At 36.9% G+C, this 13118-nt stretch overlaps 1 protein-coding gene across 1 annotated transcript in view; it reads left to right on the top strand.

Moving 5' to 3' along the window:
* LOC106066421 (uncharacterized) overlaps positions 1-13118 on the top strand; it is a 41717-nt gene that overhangs the window by 15750 nt on the left and 12849 nt on the right. Inside the window, exons 4-7 of the mRNA XM_056006123.1 lie at positions 6572-6751; positions 6905-7042; positions 7717-7813; positions 12519-12663. Coding sequence (XP_055862098.1) covers positions 6572-6751; positions 6905-7042; positions 7717-7813; positions 12519-12663 — 560 coding nt within the window. The remainder of the gene's footprint in view (positions 1-6571; positions 6752-6904; positions 7043-7716; positions 7814-12518; positions 12664-13118) is intronic.

The raw sequence follows: 13118 nt of genomic DNA, 5'->3' as shown, positions 1-13118 counted from the left end.
CTAGCCAGGAAAACCAGTGACTTGGCAGAATTTAAGTCATTGGTTAATATGCATGTCTGAATACATGACGCGTAGGACGTAATCATCTTCTTTTTTGAAGTAACGTCTTTATTATATAAGATAAGATAAGCATGGAATGGGTTGCCTGAGCTAGCCAGGAAAACCAATGACTTGGCAGAATTTAAGTCATTGGTTAATATGCATCACTGAATGCATGACGCATAGGACGTAATCATCTTCTTTTTTGAAGTAACGTCTGTATTATATAAGATAAGTTCATTCAGAGCTGTTCTATATTTGTGCGAGCTCACTCGTATTATCAAATTATCTTACATGCCATCACACTATTACATTTGACACATGTCTTTGCTTGAGGCATATATGTGTTTGTGTGTGTATGTATACAATTTGTTTTGAATACTTGATTTTTCATTTCTGTCATAACATCATAGAGTTGTAAGCTAAACCTATTTTTCTCTTTCTATGTGTGTGTGTGTATATATATAAAGGTCGTGTTATTGAAAATTATTTTATTTTAAGAACTAATCATTCGGTGACACTTTATTTAATGCAGTGGGCTATTTATCATAGGCCCTAACTTTATTTTTTAGTTTGAAATAGTGACAGTAGGCCTACACGAAAGAGAATATATAACACTAGAAAGGTCTTGCTGTGCTTTCTCTTGCTGTAACAGTCTGTAATAGACTTTTTTTCTTGTATACAAGAAGCCGCTAAATTAGTAACATTGTGTTCATGTGTTAACATCATACGTTCTGGAATGGAAAACAAAATGGTTGGCAACAACGTAAGTGATCACATTTTTTAAAAAATTATTCATCTCTTTTATCTTATCTTGTCTTATCTTATAAATTACAGACGTTAATTTAAAAGAGAAGATAATTACGTCATATGCTTTGCATGTGTCATTCTAGTCATTCATGCTAATAAGTGACTTAAGCTCTGCTAAGTCGTTGGTTTTCCTGGTTGATTCAAGCAACCCATTCCATGCTTTAACAGCACCAAGGAAAAGGAGCACTTGTGTAAATTTGTCCTAGCATATGGAATAAGAAATGTGCTTTATCTTTGTGTCTTTCTGAATATTTTTATTATGTTTCACTGTGCTATGTATTATTGCTACTTTACTTTTTAGTTTTCTGTCCTGAAGTGTCTCTTAGTGCTCTTACTAATGGTATTACCCTAATCAAATGTGAATAGTCGTTTGCTAAAAATCTCACGACTCTTATTTGCGTGTGTTCTAGTTTCTTAATATTTTCTTGAATAGAGATGTCCCAGACAGAATGCTTATTCTAATATTGACCTAACTTAGGTAGAATAACATTTTAGTTTTATGTTCCTGATTAATTTGTAAAAATTTCGTTGAATAAACCCTAATGCTTTGTTTGATTTTTTAAATAATGTCATCAATATGTGTCTTCCATGATAACTTCTCATTTTTTATTACACCTAGATATATATAGTTTTTAGTCTATTTAACTGGTCTACCATGAATAAAAGAAGTAGTTATTTTTTGTTTTAATAATAATATTTTTAATAGCTTTTTGTTACTCTTAGTAACTGGCATTTTACTGGGTGGAATGGCATATGCTCCAATTCGATTCCAATTTCTGTTATTCTTCTAATTCTATTTCTTTTTGCTGCCTAACATTGCATAACACCCAATGGTTTGATCCCTAACCTATATATTTCTCATCAAGAAATACATGTTGTCTTACACTAAACCAGCGGTTCTCAACCTTTTAAGCACGGCGACCCCTTTTTACAATTCCTCATTTTGCCGCGACCCCCCCCCCCCTTTCACACACAGCAATAGAAGAGTAGACAATAACAATCCATATTTTCGATGATCTTAGGCGACCCCTGGCAAATCGTCAATCGACCCCCAAAGGGGTCGCGACCCACAGGTTGAGAACCCCTGCACTAAACGATGATACTTAAAACGGATGCTTATATCTGAAACAATTTTTTGATTAGACGAATGATTTGCTGAGACTTAGTCTTATGTAGCTCGTGAAATTGAATTTTAATGTCTAATTGTCCCCGTATCAGGAATAGCCAGCCCAGCAATAAGCCAGTTCTCCCTCTCTCTGTCTCTCTCTCTCTTTCAAATAGGTGTCTACTTTCGTGAAAGATGCGACATTCTCCTATAATTTGATCAACTGTTTCTTGTCCACTTTGCTGTGGCGGCATTGGTACTCCCTTTCTGTCAATGACCGACCCTAAAACTGCTAGGACAACTTGTTCTCTTGAACAGAGACCGACTCTGAAACTGGGCTAAGACTGCCTATTGGGCAACTGCGACTAGGCTATGACTACTTGCTCACATAGCTGGCCCACCAAGCATCCAATCCCCTTCGCCTAGGGCTTCCAATTATCTAAGGCCGGCCCTGCTTTTTCATATAGGACTTAGCTCATTTATTGAACCAAAGTGCTTTTTAAAAAAAGAATAGCCCTTTGCTCTCCCTATCCGGTCTGAAGATATCCTATATAATCTGATATTATAATAAACATACTAAAATTCTTGTAGTTTGTGTGATAATGTGATGTTTCAATTACCATAATTTCCTTAAAATAGTGAAATTCGTTTCATACAAGAACTCCTATAATGTCTAAGCATATTACGAATTGTAGGCCTAGCCTTACCCATCACCAGTAGCGGTCTTAGGGGGTGGCAAGTGGAGCAACCCCCCCCCGGCCCAGCGCCTGAGGGGGGCCCAGCGATTGGAGATTCCATTGTCATCGTCAACTTCGAAAACTCGATCATTTCTCATTAACAAAGATATTAGATACGATATGATTTGATATGATACAAATTATTATGTAAGTTTTTTACGTGATATTTTTGGTTTTGAAATACCGTTCTGTTGCGCTAAAGTTATGACCTGCCGATTCTAAGAGTTTATAAAAATAAAAAACGCAGGAATATTTTTTTTAAACCTTTCCGCGAAAGTCGGATTTGCTGAAGTCAATGAACTACTGTAGCTCCTATACTTCACACTTTGTTCTTGTTCTTATACCAAAACCCATTGACAGAGTATTGTGTTTTCCTTGTAAAACCCATTGACAGAGTATTGTGTTTTCCTTGTAAATTGTTTGGCACTATAGCTACTGGAGGACAATTTGTGTCGTCCAATATGGCACTGTTGTTGGTTTTTATATTAGCTATTTGTTATCGAAATTCGTTTCTATAAGAATGACCCTCTACAATATTAGCATTGTTGGTATTGAAAAAAGGTTCACTGACAAAATTAATTTGATTCTTAGTCTGCGATTTATTATTTTTGCTAGTTACAGATTAAAGGGTTTTCGTAAACTCTGCGTTGGCAGCATCATTTGGTCTATTTACTTCCGACTTGAGAGAATGTAAACATGAGATACCGGTAGCACAGTAGATATTTGAACGCCACTAAACGATTCAAATCAATGCCTAGTCTAAATCTATTAGATATAGATGTATAAATACAGACCCTATGTCTAATCTAGATAGATCTATATTCAGTCTATTTTGTCTATCTGAGCTAGGTTCTAGATCCACGTTACTTACTCAGACTTACTGTATTTTGAAGTTGTTTTGTGCACTGTCACTTTTTGTCAGTTTCATGAGTTTGTGACTGTAGAGTTACAAAGAGTAGTCAGTACAGTAGTACTACAGTACAATGGGCATGGGGTACAGTTACAGACTATACAGTGAATACAGCGTTAAGTGTACAGATGAGATACTCAGCAGGTAGATCTAGAATCTAGATTTGTCTCATTCTGAGTCTCTAAGACTACTGACTAGTCTAGCAGTTGATCCAGTCTAGATTGTACGACTACACAGTAGTTAGTGAGTAGTCAGTACACTACTACTAACTACTAGTAACTACTATACTAACTGCTAGGAACTTCTATTTACTTAGATTTACTACAGTTACAGGGCTAGGGCTGGCTAGGTATAGAGTATAGACTATACTATAGATTATAGATCTTTTTTTTTCTATTCTAGAATAAAGAGTCTAGATCTAGTCACTAGTAAAGTAGTCCTAGATTTATTTCCGGCGTGTAAAAGTAATTCAAAAATTGTAATAATAACTCAAATTCAAATAGATCTAATTATAATATATAATGAAAAGTTCATAAATAATATAGTGTCAACTTTAATAAATAAATAGTAGCTCTAATCTGTATAAAAATATTTTATACATAATGACATATTACTACAAGTAGTACAAGTCTATGTGACTATGTAACATAGTCTAGATCTAGTACTTTTAACTCTCTCTATATATAGAATCTAGATGTATTTGTAACACAACAGTTAACACTGTCAGTAGTGTCAGTGACACAGACAGTGACGCTGCACTGACAGGTAGAACTGTTAGATTATGATATAATTATAAAATAAATATAATCTAGATCTACAATTTAATTTTAAAATATAGACTCTTACACACTCTAGATCTATTTTAATTTTAGATATAAGACCAGAGCCTAATTTACTTATTACTATGGTCTATGCTGTTAAATCTAGTTACTAAAAAGTTTAAAGATCCAAGTATTGTTCGTATCAAGTAGGCTTTGAGGCATATTTGTATTTTACTTATTAAGTTGAAGTTATTTTGTATAAAACCTTCCAAAATTTATTATTTCAAGCCCTTTTAAAAATGAACCAAGTTAATTAAACTTTGGTTATTCAGCTGTGTTGATTCTGACTTTAAATTGTTCTTGTATTATTAAATAAACTTTGTAGATTTGACCAGAAAGGAAATTAAGATGTACAGAATCTTAATATATACACTTCCAAAACATTAACTGTTAGGCATATTATATGTGGCTGAGTACGAATGAAACTGATGTCAAGCTGGGCTTCTTAGCTATAACATTCTAAATTATAAGTTCTGCTAAAACATTTTAGGCAAAGTGTCCTGACCAATCAGACCTAGCGGGTGAGAAATGTTTTCTAATTCGATAGTTAAAGTTTAGAAACAGATGTAATACAAAAGAAAGGAATCAAAACTGTATTTCCCGAATCCTAATCAACATCATGCCAAAGAGGAAGTGCAAATTTTCAGATAACATGAAGAGTAAATACCCTTGCTTTAGGAAGGGGAGATTTGAAGAAGAAGCCGAGTGCCTTATTTGCGGTGAAGGAACTTTTATCTCTGTTGCTCACCATGGATCATCCGATCTTGACAATCATGTGCATTCTGAAAAACATAAGAGAAAGGCCGAAAAGTACTTCAAAGATGAAATTGATTCTTCATTAATAAAAGTAGGAAATTATTTATATCAGAAATACATTTTTTTTTTCTAGCAATAAATGTTAGAGTTTTTATTATAAATATTTTTTTATGAAACAATACTTTATGAGACTTTGTTTTTAGAAATCAATTTTATTTTAAATGCAGTGGATAAAAAAATGCAAAAATTGAACCTGTTATTACTTACCAGGCACCCAGAAACTATAGAAACCAGATTGGTCAAATTTAACAAAAATGATTTTTTAATTCATAATTTTGACTCAGTTTTGTTTTTTAAAGCCAACATCAAAAGATTTTACTTCCTTTTGTAACTTTTTTTTTTAATTAGAAAATGATATATTTAGTATAGAATTAAAAAGGAATGCATGCCCTTTTCATAGCACAAAGCAATTTTTATACAATAAAAAATTATTTTTATATAAATGCATGAAATTTAAAAATAAAAACTTACCGTCTGCGAAAAAGCCTCCAGAATATAGATCTAGACCTGATCTTGGAAAAAATGTATGATCCGTATTGAACATTTTTTTATCATATTTATCTATATTGTCACAAAACCTTATAGAGAAAACACATCTAAAACATATAAAATGCATCCTCTACAGCTAAACTCAAACATGGAAAAGGCTTTAAGAGTCAACCCTGAGGCGAGGCAAGATCAGGAACTGGCAAACTGCCTTGTGGCACATAGTGCTACACCCTGTCATAGGCTGTGATGCCCCTGATCCCAAACTGTATCTGCACTAGCCATTCCTTTGGATACATCAGCTGCGTGGAAAGGGGGGGGGGGGGGGACAATGTTCTGACCTTAGCTAATGGCCAGGCATTCTTCTCACTTCTTTGAATTGCCCCTAGTTGCTTTGGACTTAAGGAGGTCATATATGATGATATTCCATTTGACTTGATTATTATTAAACCAATATTGAAATGTGGTTCTTCTTCCACCATAAACAGATTTTTTTTTCTAAATCAGTTAACTGTTTGAATATTCATAATATATCACTTTTCAAATTGACTTTAAAAGATTTACACATATTCTGTCACAAAATTTATTGATAGGTGAAATATTCTTTTTCTTTTGCTTTAAGGGATTAAAGTTCTACTGTTGATTCTTAATTTTTCAATGCAAGCAATCACTTGATATTCAATTTTCTCTCTTTTACTCTTAATGCTTTAAAAATGAAATAACTAATTGCATTCTCAATCATCTCCTCATTATGTTTTCAGGTTCAACTGAATATACTAAATGCTTTAAAAATGAAACAAATACTTGCATTAAATAACCCCTCAGTCATCTCCTCATTATTTTTCAGGTTGAACTGGATGAAACATCAGGGTCAATGATGATGAGGACATCATCTGGTCGACTTTTGGAGACTATTCCACAAGACGAGGAGCTGAAAACGGGCGATCTCAGCTACATTTATGCTACTCGTCGATCTTTTTCACAAGAAAGCTCCTCAAGTTTAGAAGATTTGTCCTTCTCCTCCAAGGTTTAAACAATTTTCTGCTTTGTATTGAATATTAAATATTTGTAATTCTATGTTTGTAGCATAGATCTCATTCTTTTGTTTTTAATTGTTTAGTGAAAAAGTAAAAAAAAATTACTATAAGTAAATAATAAATAAGTTTTTTGTGTGTTGCAGTGTAAAACTAAAGAAAGCAAATTCAAAGCAAAATGTTCTACATCTGTCACCAGTAGCAGTTGTGAAGGAAACAGTCTGAGTTCAAAGTCTAATCTTCGTTCCAGTTTTCAGATTTACTCTCAGTCTTTAAAACAAAAGGTACAGGAGAGACGTTTTGCTGACATATTCAGTAGATTGTCTTCTTTTTTTGTATATTCTATTACATGTAATGTAATATGTGAATGTTTCTGTTGTGTTGTCTTTATATGTCTTTATAATCACAACAAATTTCCATAAGGATCAATAAAGCAGTCTTAGTCTTAGTAATGCTTTTCCATGTTTTAAATCTTAATTGTACATGCTAAAGACAGATTGGAATAGTCATTGGTTTCTGGCTTATTCTGTGCTCTAAAAATAGCATAGGGTTAAGAAAGAGTTTACATATATGTCAATCATCAAACCATTCTCTTAAAGTTCTTTTAATTTAAAGAGGTTTTGTTTGTTTCAGTGAATAAAATGAAAAACAAAATATATTCATATTTATACCTGTTAGCTGATTAAACTTAATTAAACATACTAGGTTAATTTGTTTATATACCTGTTAGCTGATTAAACTTAATTAAACATACTAGGTTAATTTGTTTATATATCTGTTAGCTGATTAAACTTAATTAAACATACTAGGTTAATTTGTTTCTCTGTTAATGTGTGCATCCACTCCTTCCTCCTCCCCCCCCCCCCCCCCCCCCAACTGGAAAAAAAAAAACACACTTGTTCTATTATTCTTTTTTTTATCTAAATCATAAGAATACTAAACAAACTACATTCTCCAGGTGCGTCAACTCCAGATGGGCTCAATTCCAGAACAGTTGAATGCTCTAACAGAGCTAAATGTCCTGATGGAACAGGCTTGGTCCATGCCTATATATGGTAAACTTTATGATTTTATATTTGTGTCTATTTCATTTCATCTCATCTGTTCTTTAATTTTCATCAAAGTGTTGTGACAGTTCATGTAACCAAGTCCCTCCACTTCTCCCGGTCAGTAGCTGATCTTAGCAGAATAGATATTAATAGAGAGGCTGTTCCATTTCACATTGTCCAGCCAGCTTTTCTTTGGGCAGCCCTTTCTTCATGCTCCCTCCACAGGGTGACTTTTGACAGTGAGTATATGGCTCCTTTTGTCTCGAAAGGCAATGGATGCGCCCAAGTGAGTCACTGGTTTTGGCTTAATCTTGAGACGGGGCAGAATCTGGTGTGGCTAATCAAGCCAATTCTAGAACGGCAGACTTTGCCACAATTCGTACATTTGTATGCCTCTGATTTAGGGCTAGCAGACAGGGCAGCTTTCTTTTTTTCCCTCTTGATTAAAGCCGCTTCAATTCTTTTGTTCTCAGCAAGGGTTGTCCCAGCACGCACAGTCTGTCTCCATGCACTCCGGTCTTTGGCTATGTTTTCCCACATACTTTCACTGATGCCTGAGGCTCTCATGTCTCGCTTGCAGACATCTCTATATGTTAGTCTTGGGCGGCCCTTGGGTCTGACTCCTTCCACAAGCTCAGCATATAAGATATCTTTCGGGATTCTACCATCTGGCATGCGGGTGACATGTCCGAGCCAGCGTAATCTCCTTTGTGTCAGGAGAGCATACATGCTGTTCATATTGGCCAATCTCAAAACTTCCTGATTGGAGACATGGTCCCTCCAAGAGATGCCCATTATGCGTCTCAGGCAGCGCAAGTGGAAACTATTCAATCTGTGCTCTTGGTACATGTATGTTGACCAGCTTTCACTGCCATAAAGGAGAGTGCTCACAACACAGGCGTTGTAGACTAGGATTTTGGTCGCTGTGGTCAATTTACCATTTTCCCAGACGCGCTTGGAGAGTTTTGCCAATGCTGTGGTAGCTTTTCCTATCCTTTTTGTCAGCTCGATGTCTAAGTCTAGGTTACTGACAATTGTTGAACCCAAGTAGGTAAATTCCTGCACCACTGAAAGGGTGTGGTTCCCAATTTGTATTATAGGTATTTCTGCAACGTCTTGTGCCAGGATTTCGGTCTTGGAGAGACTTATAGTAAGGCTAAACTCTTGACAAGCAGCTGCTAAGGCGTTCACTAGCTTCTGTAGACCTCCTTGTGAGTGAGATACGAGTGCCGCGTCATCGGCAAACAGCAGCTCCCTTATCAAGATACGACGCCTTTTCGTTTTGGCTTTAAGACGTGCCAGGTTAAAGAGCCTTCCATCGGATCTGCTATGGATGTATATTCCGTCTTCCAGGGATTTAAAAGCACTGGATAGTACGACTGAGAAGAAGATGCCAAATAGTGTAGGGGCCAGTACACATCCTTGTTTTACACCGCTCTTAATGGAGAATGGCCTGGAGGAAGAACTTTCAAACTGAACGGTGCCCTGCATATTTTCGTGAAAAGCTGACACTAGTTTTCTTAACTTATTTGGACAGCCGATTCTCTCTAGTACAGCAAACAGACCGCTTCTGCTGACAAGGTCAAAGGCCTTGGTCAAATCAATAAAAGCTATGAAGAGGGGCTGCTTTTGTTCTCTGCTCTTCTCCTGTAGCTGCCGCAGAGAGAAAATCATATCTGTTGTAGATCTTCCTGCCCTAAAGCCACACTGCGACTCTGGATAAACACGATCTGCCAGGATCTGTAATCGCTTTAGTAACACTCTAGCAAAAGCCTTTCCGACTATGCTAAGCAGTGAGATGCCTCTGTAATTGTTACAATCAGAGCGGTCGCCTTTATTTTTATAAATTGTAACAATGTTGGAGTCTTTCAATTCCTGGGGGACCATTCCTTGTTCCCAGCACAAGCTTAGCAGTTCATGGAGTGGTTTGATTAGGGCATGTTTTCCAGCCTGAATTACTTCAGCAGGAATGCCATCTCCTCCGGGTGTTTTCCCATGTGCAAGCATGTCAATGGCAATGCTCAGCTCCTTTACTGAGGGCGTTTCGTCTAATTCCGTCAAAACTGGAAGTGATGGGAAGTTGGAAACAGCATTTGGTGAGATGGCGTTTTCAATCTGGTAGAGTTCTGCATAGTGTTCTACCCATCGTTCCATTTGCAGCGCACGATCGCTGATGATTGAGCCATCTTTTGACTTGAGCGGAGCACACTTGCTGGTGTGAGGTCCAAAGGCTTTTCTCATGCCCTCATATAGTCCTCTTATGTTACCACAGTCGGCACAAGATTGAATATCTTCGCATAGCTCCTGCCAGTATTTGTTAGCACATTGTCTCGCTACTCTTTGGGCATTGTTACGTGCAGCTCTGAGCCTTTTTAAGTTGCTTGGGGTGGGATCCTTCTTGTAGATTAGCATGGCTGCTCTCTTGTTCGTAGTGGCAGTTTCCATTTCTGGTAGACTAGCTTCAAACCAGTCTTCGCTTTTCTTGGTTTTGTTTCCAAAGACCAGTGATGATGTTTGGTAGATTATATCACGCATAAACGTCCAGCTTTTTTCTACCTCAGTCGCAGAGAAGTTTTTAAAAGCTTCCTCTAATTTGTTCTCAAATTCGGTGCAAAGATCAGGATTTTTTGTGCTAGTAGTATTCAGGCGTGATTTTCTTTTTCCCTGTGAAGTGTGGATCTTAGTTGGCAGCAGTCTTGTCCGGCATGACACTAAAGTATGATCAGTATCACAATCCGCGCTTTGGTAGCTACGTGTCAGCAGTATATTTCCAATGTCCTTTTTTCGTGTCAGTATCATATCCAGCTGGTGCCAGTGCCCAGACCTAGGGTGCCTCCATGAGACACAGTGCTGTGGTTTTGTTCTGAAGTATGTGTTGGTAATGCAGAGCTTATGGTATGTGCAGAATTCAAGCAGTCTTTGTCCGTTCTCATTCATTTTTCCGATTCCAAAAAGCCCAAGACAGTCTGGCCAGGTAGTGTGATCTGATCCTACTCTGGCATTGAAGTCACCTAGAAGGATCATATGTTCTTTTTGAGGAATGTTTGCAATGGCTTCTTTGAGGTCTTCATAGAACTTGTCTTTGTCCTCCTGAGGCGAGCATAGTGTGGGGGCATAGGCACTAATTAGAGTGACTTTTCCAGATGCTGTCATCATACTTATGCTTAGTAGCCGTTCTGAGCCACCAACTGGAGGGACTATCATGGGAAGAAGACTGTTCTTGACAGCAAAGCCCACACCATGTATTCGAGTCTCATCCTGTGCTTTCCCTTTCCAAAAGAAAGTGTAGTCAGTCTCGCGGAGCATGCCGTTTTCGGCCAGTCGGGTTTCTTGCAGGGCTGCAATGTCAATATGTAGCCTTTTTAGCTCGTTGTTTATAACTGCCGTCTTCCTTGCATCGTCGATCTGCCTTAGATCATCAGTGAGACCAGGACACATTGTCCTGACATTCCAAGTGGCCAGTCGCATGACAGGGATTTTCTTTTTCAGTTTAATTTTTCTTCTTTTGTTGCTTGGTGCAAGTTTCCAGCCTACTTGTCGTTTTAAACTAAGCTCTAAGCACCCATTAGAGCAGGCAGGCTGTGGCGGATCAGCACCTAACTGACTGGGGGCTGCCCAGGTTGAGGCGGGCGGTAGCTGATCAGTGAGGCGCGAAGACCTCTCCCACCGTCAGAGACAACCCGTGGCGTCCATACATTACGCCAATCAAGTTGGACTTATAACCCGTAACTGTTGTCTCCCGTGTTGTTTTAGCCGCTTTGCAGCAGCACCAGAGTTTCCTCTCCGGGGCGCATTCCTGGGCCTTGGATAAAGGGGTCATGGGTGGCCCATGCGTCATGAGAAATCAGGAGTAAAGCCCCTTAGGCGTTGGGAGTATCAGCTATGAAATTCCCTCCGGCAGCTTCTGCAACTGAGTTGGTGCCAAATGTAATGCGATGCGTTCCTTTGGATCACATCAGCAAGGTCGAGAGAGGGATCATGACAGTGAGTCATGTCTTACTATATCACCAGAGCAGTTCAGCTTTAGTCTCTTCACATTATTGAGGAGTTTCTCCCTTTTGCCAGCCAGAGTGTTGACTTGTAAATGTACAAACTCATTTGTCTTCTTTTCTTGGTATCTGATACCCTGCATTTTTTTTTAGCATTTACTCTCAAAGGCTTGAATTCTTCTTTCATTAAAGAAATGGATGGGCAAAAATAGATGCATTTAAAAGTTATCTGCAAAGTAAAAACATTTATGGTTTTCACTTTATCCAAGAAAAGTGTTTGAAGTTTTAAGGCTGAGGTAGAATACAAAAATGAAATATAATTAAATGGCTTTCTTCAAATTATGCATTAAATGTCTTTTAACTAACATTGATTTGCATTTAATTCTGAAATTCTCTCTTTTTTTTTATGAAGTAGTAAAGTAAACATTTGAACTTGTAAATTGTTTCAATGAAACTAAATCTATAGAGCAGAATTTTTTAACATAATGTTATCTTAAATCAGGCATGTTATAAATAAATGTAGAAATGAGTAGCAGGGTAGTGCACCCCTCCTAACCAACCCAGTCATATAAATTACTAATGTATAAGTTGTTTTTTTTATAATTATTGTCCCTCAAAAACCCAGAGATGTTTGTTGGTATATTTAAGATTGATTATTGTGTCATACACATGTTAGACAGAGACCAGACTTATACAATTATTGATTTATTTTTTTATTGTAGGCAAAGACTTGGCCTATGAGCTTTGTGATATTCTACGCACAGAAAGTGCATTAGACATAATAGTCAACAACTTGGCCTCCAGCAATCGTGACTTGATGAAGGTATCAGCCAGACTTTTGGAACAGTCACTGACTACATCTAACAGGTGGGTTGCATTGCGGTCCAAAAAAAGTTCTCCTTTCATTCATTGAAAGATTTGTGAGCCTATATCAGATGGTATTTAAACTTGAAGATTTTATTTAACTATACATTTCTAACAAATGGTTCACCATATAATTTGGTCACAATCATATGGTTTACAGACAACAGTTTCTGTGACTTACTTTTTCAGGAGAGGAACTGATATGTCGCTCATTGTGCTGAACTGTTTTACAATGAGTACATACAAAATGGAATTACTATTCTGATATATAGAGGCTAAACTACCACAAGCATTTTAAGGGTTAAAGTAATACCCAATTTTTAATAAAATAATTGGCAAAGCTGGTTTTCATTTTAGAAATTAAAGAAGACAATTATGACAATTTTATTATTACCGGTACATATTTATTATTATAAGTAATTGTTTTATGTTCAAACATTGAAATTGTACTTTTTTTT

The sequence above is a fragment of the Biomphalaria glabrata genome, chromosome 12 (assembly GCF_947242115.1).
Source record: "Biomphalaria glabrata chromosome 12, xgBioGlab47.1, whole genome shotgun sequence".
Classification (NCBI taxonomy): domain Eukaryota; kingdom Metazoa; phylum Mollusca; class Gastropoda; family Planorbidae; genus Biomphalaria; species Biomphalaria glabrata.
This window is presented reverse-complemented; position numbering and strand designations above follow the sequence as displayed.